Source organism: Equus quagga, chromosome 1, assembly GCF_021613505.1.
Source record: "Equus quagga isolate Etosha38 chromosome 1, UCLA_HA_Equagga_1.0, whole genome shotgun sequence".
NCBI lineage: Eukaryota > Metazoa > Chordata > Mammalia > Perissodactyla > Equidae > Equus > Equus quagga.
The window spans coordinates 124,153,812-124,167,637 of NC_060267.1; the positions used below are offsets into that span (position 1 = coordinate 124,153,812).

General features: G+C 42.0%; 1 protein-coding gene across 7 annotated transcripts in view; it reads right to left on the reverse strand.

The window, feature by feature from the left end:
- ATXN7 (ataxin 7) overlaps positions 1 to 13,826 on the reverse strand; it is a 130,156-nt gene that overhangs the window by 12,767 nt on the left and 103,563 nt on the right. For all 7 annotated transcript variants that reach the window (XR_006884996.1, XM_046637618.1, XM_046637590.1 and 4 more), the window contains 4 exons: positions 9,637 to 9,889; positions 7,060 to 7,319; positions 6,509 to 6,591; positions 1,515 to 1,780 (listed from right to left, as the gene is read on the reverse strand). Coding sequence is in view for 6 of the 7 variants with exons in the window: in XM_046637618.1 (XP_046493574.1) it covers positions 1,515 to 1,780; positions 6,509 to 6,591; positions 7,060 to 7,319; positions 9,637 to 9,889 (862 nt within the window). In the remaining variant the exon portion in view is untranslated. The remainder of the gene's footprint in view (positions 1 to 1,514; positions 1,781 to 6,508; positions 6,592 to 7,059; positions 7,320 to 9,636; positions 9,890 to 13,826) is intronic.

The window sequence follows — 13,826 nt, forward strand, 5'->3', positions numbered from 1 at the left end:
GAGCACCAATCAGATCACACGTCTGGGAATCAGCCACCTTAACTCAGATACAACAATGTATCCAAAACCACCTAGAGGAGGTCTGGGGTCCACCACTAGCACTGGGGAAACATGCTGATGCAGGTGGCCTGGGAGTGAAAGACCCTCACTCCTGAACTGCACGATGTCAAATGGAGCCGTCTGCCACATCTAACCAAAGGTAAAGTATACTAGTTCTCTTTTCTATAGCCACTTGGGTGGCTCAGGTCCTCTTTCTAACCTCCCCAAAGAAAGGGGAAACAGACATGGAATTTAAGAGAAGTCTTTCTTTGATTCCTCTTCAAATTTCACCTCGATTTGGGTTACTAAGATAATAAATGAGATAAGTGGCAAAGGGCTCTAAAATAACCTAAGAGGGACAGGAGGCGATGAAAGAACAAGGCAGTATTACCGCTTCATGTGGATAATCGAGAGCCTGTTACCGAAAGACAGCAATGTGTTTTTCCTACATTTATAGGATTAAGCTTACTTTCTCACAGATGGAAAAACTTCAATGAGAAGATGGCCAAAGAAAAGACTTGCTAAGGAACTGATGGCCGGGACCTGGCCATGTTCTGGGGAGCCTCCTCTGACCACTCGTCTACCATGTTGCTCAGAAATCAGAGGGCTTATGTTGGGAAAGGCTCAAGTACATACTCAGGTTTCCACGAGGGAGCCACCTCCCTCTCTCAGGCGAGCATTTCAAGGATCAGACACGTGAGGGTGGAAAGTGAAGCAGCAGCAACCAAGGTTGGCACATTCCTGAGCAGAAGCCCTTGATGCCAATGGCCTGCACTAAAGGTCCTCATTCTCTATGCCTTTCTCTTTCCTTTCCCTCTGGAAATTGGGTACAAAGTCCCTTACTTCAACTTGGTTAAATAGATAAGCACAAACATACATATAGGCAGTCCACCATCACTGTCTGTGAGGTATGTATATGATAAGCTCTTGGTAAAACCCTCTGATCCATTGCTTACTACAGGGCTAAAATGCCTAATACATGCTTAGGCCAAAGTCCCAAATGGATGAATGAAAAAACATGTTGATAAATGAATGCTGTAAAAACTCAGGCTGAATGCCTGTCCCTAGCAAGGATTCCCACTGCTGTACTTTGCAAGAAGCAAGAAAAATGAATGGGAAATTGCTGCTAAAGCCACGTGCAATGTTCTAATCTCTAACCTGCAGGCAGGACCCAACTTTCAGCCCTGTTCAACGGGGTTAAGAGACACCTAACTTGAGCAGGGGTGGAGCAGATAATTCTAGCTTTATTCTGGGGTCTGCATTTGACCAAGAAGAGCCTTGGCTGAAACGTACTGATGAACTCGACATTTTTTTTTCTTACAGTAAAACCCAATTTAAAAATATCTCTAAAAAACAAGAAATCTCCATAGTGAGCCTGATGTTCATTCCTTCACATCATGACTGCACTGGGCTTTTACAGTGTCTGCAAGTCTGCTTTCTGAAGGAGGGAGAAAGACCTGGAGGACTTGGCTTACCTTGGAAGACTGGGGGTGTGAGGTTTAGGTTTACTAGCTACGAAAGGCTTTGATTCGGAAGGAATCACTCCATGAGAGTTTTGGTGTGGCTCCTGTGAAGTTCTAGGAGGGGTGGGATGCGGGTCCCTGAGAGGCTGCGTTGGTTGCTGAGAATCCAGATGGCGAATCGATTCCTTTTCCCTGGTTTTGTTTTTGTGCTCGGCTAATAACACATCAAATCGTTTTCTTCTACCCTGGACAGCCCTCCGCTGGATTAAGGAATGTGTCTATGGACCAAAAAAATACAGAAACTGAGGAATCTCAAGAATATTTTTTCTCTGTCATATATCCAAAAACACCATTCCCAATAAAAATAGCAGTCTGGACAATTAGCATAGTCAAAAGCTGCTCAGCATTTGATAAGCTAAAAAGCATGAGGAAGATCTCTTTTCTTTAGCTAGAAGCACCTATTCCAGGCTCCAAATGTATGAGAATTTGGAGATGCTATTTCCACCAGAAGAAAGAAGGAACGTTAGGGGTGGCACTCAGTCTGTAACTAAGCGACAAACGGTAGAAACAAACAGGTGACAGGTACTCATGTTTTGAGTCTTCTTTTGGCTGTTTAGAGGTTTGAATGTTAAAAGGGAAGAAACACTTATTCCATAAAATTATGTATTAGAAAGTCTTCTTTCAGTAACTGCCAGAGACTAAAAATTACACACAATGGTTTCTCTCTCTTCCAGTGAAGGTGCCATGTAAAGAGAGAAAGGGGCTGAGGGAATCCTGGAGACAAGGACTGCTATGGCCAAGGAGGGCCTGAGAGAAGTAAAGAACACACGGCCGAGGGAAGGAAGGCTATGAACAGGGAGAGACATGAAGCAGAGAGGGAACTCCAATGAACAGACCCTTGCTGCGGAAATCAAGAAAACGGGACAGACAGCACTACTGGATCTTAAGACAATGTCTAATTTCAGAATTAGGAAATGAGCACACTGAGAAAAAGAAAGGTCAAATTAGAACAGTGCTTTTCAAGGCAACTAATATAAACCTGTGGTTGAAGCACATCTTATAAGAAAATGTCTATAATCCCAATGCACTTGATAATTGCTGGTTTGGATTTTTAAGGCTCACTGAGGCTAATATTATTCCTAGCAGAAGATAAAATCAAGTTACCCTGACCATTCCACAGTGCTGGGGTCTCAGTCTATAAAAAATGCAAGGAGACACTAACAACAGTGGGCCCCCATCACATATCCGAAATATAAGTGAATTCATCTACACAGTTCCTTCTCTCTTTTATGTTACAAAATATTGCAAACAGTACTTTCTGTGTGTTCATGTTCCTGCACATTATACCAATGTATGACACTACAAGTTTACATGTTTGCTACAATTTAAGGGTTTTTTTTTTTTTTTTTGAGGAAGATTAGCCCAGAGCTAACTACTGCCAGTCCTCTTTTTCGCTGAGGAAACCTGGCCCTGAACTAACATCCGTGCCCATCTTCCTCTACTTTCTATGTAGGACGCCAACCACAGCATGGCTTGCCAAGCGGTGCCATGTCCGCACCCAGGATCCGAACCGGCAAACCCTGGGCCACCAAGAAGCGGAATGTGCGAACTTAACCGCTGCACCACTGGGCCGGCCCCTAAGGGGTTTTAAGAGCAGGCTTCTAACATCCTTTTGAAATTCAGTAACATCACCTATCTCCTTACTAGACACATTGCAAAGTATGCCCACCTAAACTCTACCGTGGCACAGTTACGTAGATAAATGTGCTTAGCTTCTTTTCAAATTTTTACTTAATTTTCTTTAATATGTAACATATGCACAAGAAACCTACATGGAGACAAAACATTTTGTTTCATTCAGTGCTGTACCAGCACCCGGCACACAATAAATGCTTCAAACAGAAAGTATATAAAAAGAATGGTCCTCCAATACCTGTTGAATAAAGCAATGCACGTAGAATGCTACCAGTGCCCCTGCCCCTCTCTCCAGACAAATGTAGAAGCCTCTCTTCATCTTTGAATGTCCCCTGAGCTTAGCATGCAAATCCAAGTGAAGAAAGTAGGCAGAGACTCTACGTATTTTCCCAGCTCAGCCTGAAGAGTAAGCAGGATTTCCACTGACCTCTGAAGAACCTTCCAAACACAGATCTGAGGCCCCCTGCCCAGTCAGAACTCTTCAGTTGCTGTCCAAGGCTCACAGGATAAGGACTATGTAACTAGGCTTCTGGGCCCTGCACATTCTAACTCCCATGCTCCCTGCTCCTTTGGTACCAAGTGCCTCCTCCTCCTTTTGTTCAGCCTCCTGGCGGCCTTTCAGACTCTAAGGTATCTGTTCTGCCCTGTCACAGAGCCTCCACACATGTTGTTTCCTCTACCTCTCCCACTCCTTTGCCCGGATAAATCGTATGGATTTCAGCCCAGTATTTTTATGGCAAAGTAGCCTTCCCCGGCCCAATCCCCCAACTGAAGGCTGTCCTAACACAGGCCTCCCTCCTTTTCATTAGTCATCAGTGCTAACTTATCCTTATTTGAGTGATTATCAGATTAATCTCCATCTCTTTCTCTAGACTGCAAAAGCTCCACAGAGTTGGGATCACGCCTTGATTTTGTTAAAGCCTGTATCCTCTGGGACCTGGAATGAGGCCTGTGCTCACAGATGTATGCAGTAAAAATTTCTACAATGACTGAAAGGACAAGGTTACCAGAGTCAAAAGCCATCTGCAATGGAAGGCACAGAGGACATCAAACAGGACATTAGACAGATGAGGAGGGGACAGTGAGGGTGGCAGGCACACGATAGGGAAGGAGTGACAGGAATGGGCAGCAGCAGACCCCTAAAAGTGAAGAGAACGGAAAACGTTCTAAGTCTAAGACAGGAGAGACCTGGGCAGGAACCTGGGGGACATTACGCAGGGGCACTAGAGAGTGTTTAGCTCTCTACAGCTTAAGAGATTCAGGCCACAGTGGAGACAGGAAAAGCGAGAAGCACAAACAGAACACGGGAAGAACGGAAGCTCATTCTCTGAGAGGGCAGGCCTGCTGAGAGCTGCTTTTTCCGCCAGTTTTATGCTGAACTCATGGCACCAGGCCTGAAGAAATGTATTAATGGGATGACAGGTTTAGCACCATGCCACAGGCAATCATGACACCCTTAATAGAACACATGGAGAGCACACACAATGTGAAAAGGAAGATGGGAGAAAGATGCAGGATCCACATAAAGTCAGTTAACCCACCAATAAAGGTTCGGGAAGAAGACTAGTCAGACTCCTTGCAGATTCTGGGTTGACAAAGCTTTTGGTTCATCAGCATGCCTCATAGAGTAAAAAAGAGCATCTCAGATAGAGCAAGCATCCTTCATTGACCATAGGTACCGTAATACCGAGAAACCCATGTTACTGAGAGTCAGGTAGGCAGGAAGAGAGCAGAGGGAGGACGGCAAGTTCTGAGCAGGATGTGTAGCAGGGCTGAGGCATGCTTTCACAAGTTCCCTTAGAGGCAGCTGCAGTGGACAGAATTCTACAGAGCTCCAATGTCTATCTTCAAACAACAATGACATACCACTATATGTGTTCAATTAATACTATGGAAAACAAAAGCAATCTGTTCTGGGATAGGAGTTTTTAACATAAGAGATTCAAGGGTGGGATTGAGGTGGGAATATCCGTCAACCCCTGAGATAAAATGCAAAATTCAGAATACGTATGTGCATATATATTTTTTCCTCTGAGAAGAGGATTATGATTTTTAAAAAAATTAGATATTTAAAGGTGGTCTCCACTAAACCTTTCCCCAAAAGATTCAGAACCACTGTTGAAGAAAATCTACACACTAAAACTAAATTAGAGATTTAAATTAAAATAACATTTCCCATTTCTCAAGATTGCAACATCCCTCCACTGTTTAGGGGCTGGAGTGGGGCCCAACGTCCGTTATTCAAACGCAATCTTCAGTAAAATTTAAAATAATACACCGGGGGCCAGCCCTGTGGCCGAGTGGTTAAGTTTGTGTGCTGTCCTTCGGCGGCCCAGGGTTTCGCCAGTTCAGATCCTGGGCGTGGATATGGCACCGCTCATCAGGCCATGCTGAGGCAGGGTCCCACAGAGCACAACCAGAAGGACCGACAACTAGAATACACAACTACATACTGGGGGGCTTTAGGGAAAAAGAAGAAAAAAGGGGGGGGGGGGGAAAGAAGATTGGCAACAGATGCTAGCTCAGGTGCCAATCTTAAAAAAAAATTAAAATTAAATAATACATGAACAATTCTAATTTTTATAATTTTTATTCTCTCTTCCCAAACAAGGGTTTTTAAAACGCATACTTCAAAATAATGATTCTTAATAACTCTTGAACCCTTCTGAAGGGCAGTCAGGGACACTCTCCAGAGAAATGCACATAAACATATATACTCATTTATGTAGAGGGTCCACCGACGCCACCCCAACATCAACAAGCCTTATTTTACAGCAAAACACCACCTTCTTATTAACATACTGGCATTTTAAAGGAGAATCTCAGGACAGAAAGGAGGATCATTACATTTTCTTCACTTATATATAAATCAGATTGCAAGTTATCTAGTATCTTCTTAAAAACAAGGCTTCAAATTTCAAAGTCAGCTTTTTTTAGAGGGGCTCTTTAAAATTTAAGAACCACAGATTACACAAACATCTTGAGAATATTCATCTATAAGCAAAGGAAATTTGTGAACTTGTTCTAAGTCAGTACAATTTAAACCACAGTAAAGGGCACCTTCTCAAACTTCTCCGAAGAAATATTAAAAGTCTTTTGAAAATAATAGACTGATTAGGAAAGAACACTAGTCCCTGGATACAACACTGCTTATTGGAAATAAAACCTCGCCAAGATTGCAGTTTATAGTAACAGACTTTATATTTTCTGAACTTGAGACTTTTTTCACCAAAACCAAGTTATTCCCTCCTTTACAATTCCAGTTCCCTGTGCTTACCAGAATATTCAGCTCTTTCCAGGAGGCCACCTACCTTGCATGTCAAAGACCGGGTGCAGGGCTTCTTGGTGTCGAGATCAATGACCCCACAGTGTATGTCAGGATCGAACTCTCTTTCTGTCAAGAGCACACAGATGTGACAACAGGCTCACCACTCTTTCATTTATTTTGTAAATAAGAAAATGGAAGAAATCTCAAAACAAATTATAACTTGAATAAAATCTACCATATTATCAATACATATAAAATATATAACATGTGAGCAATGCAGAGAAGTAGTGACATCACTAAGAGAGTGGGGGACTACTGCCATCAGATGACAGGAAAGAGATTGTTTTCGTCAGCATTACTGCTTTACTCCATTCAGAAATACACCACTAGAAAGTTATTTCTACATTACTTACATACGCACATGCACTTTAAAATCAAGAGTGAAGAGGTCTAGCATACCAATTAAGGAATTTCCTCCTAAAGCTGAAGTTGTCCAGTTTTAAAAAGAGAACTTGTAGATAGCAATTCATGTGCTCCCCTGTGAATCCCCAATTAATATACAGAGAAGCATTAAGAGAGAAAATGTGAAGTTACCTGATAATCTCTTATTTAAAAATTTCCTGTTACTGGAATTATCTTCAGACTTCTTTTCCAGAGTGGGCGGTGCAGGAAGCCCTTTGCCATTCAGAATCTGTCCAGGTGAAGGCAAGGGTGGCTTTGGTATTGAGGGGCAGTTAAGGCCAGGCTTGACTGAGGAACTCACAGTAGCAGGACAGGTTGGCCCCACCGCAGATTTCAGTAGTGTGCCATCCATCTTCGGATGAATCTTTTCCACTTTGACAGAGGGCGTCATGCTGTTGTGGGGGAAGTGAGAATACCAGCACCTGAGCACCCCAGCAGCCCCAGGTGAATGGTGGGCCAGACGGATGAAAGCAGAACCTGGGTCTACCCGTACACTGCACAGAGGTAGGCTCCCAAAGGCATTTTATGAATATTTGTTAGGATTATCCAGAAAACTCAGTAAAGTTCACATTTATTCAGTCTATAAACCCTTCTGGTGGGCAAAAAACTCCAGTGAACCATCAAATTTACCTGGTCTTTCATTCCAGAACAATCTTACACATGAGCCTATGGGAGATCTAGACCTGATACCCAATGCAACTGCTACAAGAAGCAAAATACAAGAAGGTCTAAGAGAACCAAAGACAAGCTGTAGGACCTTGAGAGAATATCTTTCAAGAACTGTTTAAGACGGTGCCGGCCCCGTAGCCGAGTGGTTAAGCTCGTGCGCTCTGCTTCAGCGGCCCAGGGTTTCCCTGCTTCGAATCCTGGGTGCGGACATGGCACCGCTCATCAGACCATGTTGAGGCAGCATCCCACATGCCACAACTGGAAGGACTCACAACTAAAAATACACAACTATGTACTGGGGGCCTTTGGGGAGAAAAAGGAAAAATAAAATCTTTAAAAAAAAAAAAAAAGGAACCGTTTAAGAAAGGATTCACCAAAACGTAAACTGAGCAGAAAAAAGAACAACTGGAATTAGAGAATATTTCCAAGAAATGTCACTAAGGACCTATAAGAACTCAAATGAGCCTAACAATACATCTTCAAGAAGAGGCTCTCTGCTTCTGTCAGTGAGGAAGACCAATGTTTAATGAGCATATGATGTGTCACTGAAGTGATAATCTCCTGGCCCTGAAAAGGTTTCCACGATAGGAGCGTGGAATATAAGTGCCTGGCACACAGCTGGTGAGCACTGAATACCTGTGTCACTAACAAAGAACTGATTTCTCTTGGAATCTTACTGACACTATCATTTGGGTGGCAAATGTTGGTACAAAAGCTAACAGTTGGCCTGGTCCTCCTCTAAAGCCAGGCTCCAAATAAAGAAGACTCGGATTGATGAGGTTTTATAAACTTTGTTCAGTGGACTCAGTGCTCTAACAGCTGTTAAGCTGGCGAGTGACTTACACACTGCACTGGCATTTTCTTTGGCTTTCAGACAGCTCCAGGAATGAAAGCCAAGTTTGCTGTACTTGCACTTCTGACAGATGAGCAGAAGCTGGAGGCTTAGCAACCAGGACAAACAGCCCTAAACAGCTGTACCTGGAACCTGGGACAGGCTAACAGCAGCAGAGATACTGCAAGATGCCATGGCCTCTCCCAGCTGGCAAGGTCCTTGAGCAGTAGCAGGTGCTGGATGCTGCCCTGAGATTAACCAGGTTATCAGACCTTGGGACTGAGATGTGTGGCATACTCTCCAAAAGGGAGGTAGGCCAGGGAAAGTCACCCGCCACCAAGGCTGAGGGATGCCATGACAAGGCAAGATATGTTTCTATGGGAGTGCATGGCTGCTCCCTCATGTGACCACAAGAAGCCTGCCAACTTACAGATCTCCCGTGGAAACTTGCCACAGCCTTGCCTAGCGGGTGTGAACTTCTTCCAGTCTTCCCTCATCACTGCTGTGATGGGAACCCAAGACTGGAGGGAGGAAGCATTGCTTTCCTATTTGCTTTGCAGGCCTCAGAAAATCCTAGAACAGCACTTAGGAATCTCTTCACCTTTTTATTTGTACTATTATCAACAGCAGCAGCAGAAGCACCAGCATCCATTCATTTACTGTCTCCTGTGGGCCAGACATTATGCTAGGTGCTTGACTCTAATATATTAACTCTACTTCTCCCAATAACCCTGCACAGTGACTGCAATTCTTAGACTCCGAGAGAAACAATGCCTTGTCTAAGGCCCTGCAGCAAGGAAGTGACAGAGGTGGAATTTGAACCCAGGTCTCTTTGACTTGAGGGCTCCTTGGCTATAGCTCAACCCCCTTACGCTTCCTTCTTCTTATCTGGAAAATAGAAATAACAACAAAATCTATTTCATAGGATTGTTGTGATAATTAAATGACAATACTCTCTATAAAGGGAGCTATCAATAGCTGCATACAATATAGGATCAATAAGTATTATTAACCTTATTATTATTGCTATTACTACTCTGTCAAGTCTCCCAAGATATGACAGAAAAACAAAGGAAACAACAGCACGTGTTTGACTTTTCCAAAGTGAGCTCCCTTTCACATTATTCACAGATACTCTCAGACGCTACTGGTGTACACAGCTCCACTGCCAGCAGGTAAGCTTTAAGAACCCTCTTGGCCATACTCACATTCTACCATGGGGGACTCTACTTTGTTGAATGGGATGCATTGGCCTGGTGTTCCCCCTGAGCTGCAGTTTCTCTTTGGGCGATTTCAACAACTTGGAACTTAATGAGGATGCGCTTAGAACACCTCCACTGGAAGAACGGCTGCTTCCACTTCCACTGCCTCCTTTGCTTTTGGACAGAGAAGGGAAGAAGGAAAATACTGAAGTGGGAGGAACGGTCAAAGAAGGCTTGCTGGATGAGCTATGTCTTCTTTCTGAAAAGGAAAACAAAGAGAAAAAAAGAGAGACATCGTGTGTCAGGCAAGTCTCCAATGGAACCCTGGAAGAGTCCCCTGAAATCAATATTCAGGTTCAAACATGCATCACTAAGTGAAAATATATTAAACTCAGCAACTTCCAGAAATGGCTTATCTAGGCCTCACAGACTTATTTAGGAGTCTAGGAACTGGTCCTTCTGCTTAGGAAACATCTCAGCATAAAGAGGTTTATCATACATAGATAGCCATTAAGAAATTAAGCAACCATTCTAAACCTGAGAAGATTGGGTTTTGCATACTAGAAATGAACCTCACTGGCTCCAACTTGCAGTCAGAGAAAGGAAAATTATTCATTCATCTGCAGAGCTCTGCTAATTGACACCGCATGGAATTCTGTCTTCCTTTCTAGCATAGTATGTCTCTAATTTCCAAAATAGCAGAATGTTAGGAAACAAGTTGTACTTTCATTTTTTTTCTGTCACTGCCCACCAGCATATGACATTAAATAAGAATGTTTCTAGGGTTATCTTATCGTTCCTAAAGAATTTGTGCTGAAATTTTCCAGCGAATCATTTCACTCTCTTTTTTAAATAATCTCCCTTAACTACAGATGGCATAGCTCTGGTTCATGCCACTAAGATGCCAAAGGCGCAAGACAAAAATACCACAAATAGCTACGCCTGTTTTTTAAACCAGGAAGTAATTCGTGGTTAAGTACAGACTACACGGGTTTAACTGAAAATAAGTCTACCCACTGGAGAATCAGGTTTTCTCAGAGTGAGGCAATCCATACTAAATAAATCGAGAGCTCTTGAAGAAGGTTACCATTAGAAACAAGCAAATTACTCAGTAACTTTATCTGCCTAATTATCTTGTGATGATAGCTTAGTGGCTGCCTTTAATTAAACTTATAATTGAAAATGACACATTTGCTTAACTCTAAGCTTTAAAATGTATGTGATCCAAAAATTACTTATCACAATATGAAAGCTATATGAGTATTTAAAAAATTAAGCATATTAGAATTACCAACGACAAGTATCACCTCGATGGTTTGTTTTTAAAGGTCTTTTTATACCAGTCCCGAGCCTCTCTGTGAAGCTGTGATGACTTATTTCCAAAGGACATTAGTTCAATGATGCTTTATGAGGTCCTTAAGAACCTGCTCTATACCAGGACAAAATTATTATGCTACCTATAGACAAAATCCAAATTCTCTAACTGGACCACATAAAGGCCACAACCAAGTTAGGAAGGCTAAATTGATAGTGATTTATAAGTGCCCGTTGCTTTTTTTTCTTGATATGAAAGTTGTGTGTAAGAACAGGAAAACTAAGTTTAATAATTTTCCAAATTTGGCATCTGAGGTTTTTTAATTTAGTTTCTCTCTTCTCTGTGATCCCCAAACATTCTGAATATACTTCCAAGTATCAGCACTTGTCAGCCAGGACTATAATAATCTGTTTCCAGTTCTGCTGCCTGCCTTGGATGGGCGAGCTTCCCTGAGTCATGTCTCAGTCACCTGCCCCTGTAAGGCACGGCACAGAGCAGGCTGTCAATTAACATGTGCACAATCAGTATAGCTTTTCTTGTGAAGAGGAGTGATTTTCAAATGGCCCTAAACCAGCACACTTAGTTACACACTGGCATAACCTAAAGAGCTTAAAAAATACCGATGCCCTCAGAGATTCTGATTTAATTGGTTTGGGGTGTGGCCCGGCCATCTAGACTTTTACAAGCTCCCCTGTATGATTCTACTGTGCAGCCAAGGTTGAGAGTCTCCCTTAGACTAGGCTAATGCCTCAAGAACCATTAACCATGGCTGAATAAGTTAACATTTGTATAACACCGAGAACACCACCTGGCACATGGCACTATATATGAGGGTTCGGTAAATAAAGCTCACCACTACTACTTGTCCTCAACCAGTGTTTCCCAAGCTTCCATCAACTGCAAGCTATTTTCATCATTCTTACCAAAGCCACATAAAATACTATTTTTTACTCAACATTTTAAGTTAAATTATCAACTCTACTGTTCCCTCCTCTTTAATCTAATATTAACCAGTCTTTCATGGGGGCATCACTGGTATTTTGCACAGGACAAATCACGTATGGGATGTCAGGATAATTGGAATTCCTGGTCCCTACCCCTTAATCAACAATGGTGCCCCTCTGCCAGGGGCAACCTGAAACTACCCTCAAACCAGTTTCAGACGGCCCAGTGTGAAGCAGGGTACCACCCTCAGTTGAGAGATTTTTCCAAAACAATTATTTTCTCTGAAACAATAGGTTTGATAAGCTTGTCTTATACATATATTTAGTAACTTTATATAATATACATATTTGGATATACATTAAAATAATTAAATATTACCATTAAAATGTTCATCCATAAAAATCATCTTATGTACCCCTGATGGCAGCGTCCTAAAGGAATACTATCATGTCTGCAGCATAAAGAAGGGGAAAAAACTCCAACTAGAACTTTGACTTCTCAGAAATATACTCCTTTTTCTACTCAATGGGTATCAGAATTCGCAAGCAGTGTCTCAGAGTAAACGTGATGTATTTCTCTTGATATCAAATGATATAAAGAAAATTCTCAACCTAGTTAAATGCAGTCAGTTCTACTACAATGCTTGTTTTGAGAACATTATTTACTCCAAAGTCACTGATATACTAAGGAACAATTCGAATGTAATGAAATTTTGCATTTGCTTTTTACAAGATTTCACCTGCAAGAAGCACTAGGTGAATGCAGAAAACTATGCCCAGCTGAACTGAGCCACGTGGGAACACACAAAACAACTCCCACCCCCCAAACATCCACCATCCGCCCCAGGTCACCCCGGATGTTAGAAGCCACCCCATCCACATCCGATGCTACAACTTTCTCTCTACTTCAGATAACCCTCCTTCTACCACGTCACAATAGCTCACAAGCTGCAACCCTTCCAACATCTACTTCAAGAAGCAAACGTCAGGTTGTCTTCAAGGTAACTGTCACTATTTATTCTTGTAGTTACGTATTTAACTCTTTAATCTATGTAAAACTGTGCTAACACTTTTGTTAGGTTCCTATCTTTTTCTTTGTGTCACTGATGCAGCTTTGAGTGTTGTGCCCATAACCACATTTTCCCAATGGGTCTCATATGGTTTTTATTGCATAATTTTGCAAAGTGCAGCAATACTTTAGGAATGTGTGTTGTCTTACAGCAGAACTGACTGTAACTTTAAGCTTGTCCTTTCAATTTTCTATTCCCATCATAGCCCACTCTCCCCGTTTTCTTCTGTTAAATGCTTCTTATCTGTTAACTCTTGATATGGGATTTCACACGAGAAAATCAAGATTCAAAGCTTCCTAACATTAAAAATTCGCTGATGTATCAATAAAATTTCAAAAAAATTGTATTTTATACTTCAACAATAAAAGCTATTTAAAAACTAAGAATGGCAATCTATCATGTGAATTTCTTTCATTCACTAAAACTTGAAACTGTGTATGTGTGCAGGCGCATGTGTATGTAACTCAGATTCTGGCTGAAAAGTGCCAGCTCAAATCCTTGTCATGCTGCTGAATTGAGTTGTTCCTTCACATTATGGTCTGGTAACTTATTTCCTGGAAAGGATGGCATCTGGCTTTCCCGTTATGAAACAATAAAGAGGACAAACCAAATTTATAGTTGGGTTGGACTCTCCTCATTCTTTCACTGTGGGTCCTTATTTTTCATAAGATTTTAAACTGTGTTTCCAGCTTAAAAAAAGTGTTTGTTCTTAGATCAAAAGAGAAATGGGCAAGTTACCGGTAGGGTTAGGGACCTTATATTAAGTGGACAAACTGGTGGCCAGATGCTAAGCACAACTGCAATGTGTTTTGGTGAGGAGTCCAAGTTGAGTTTTCAAAGCACTCCTCTCTCCAGGGTCTGGCCCCA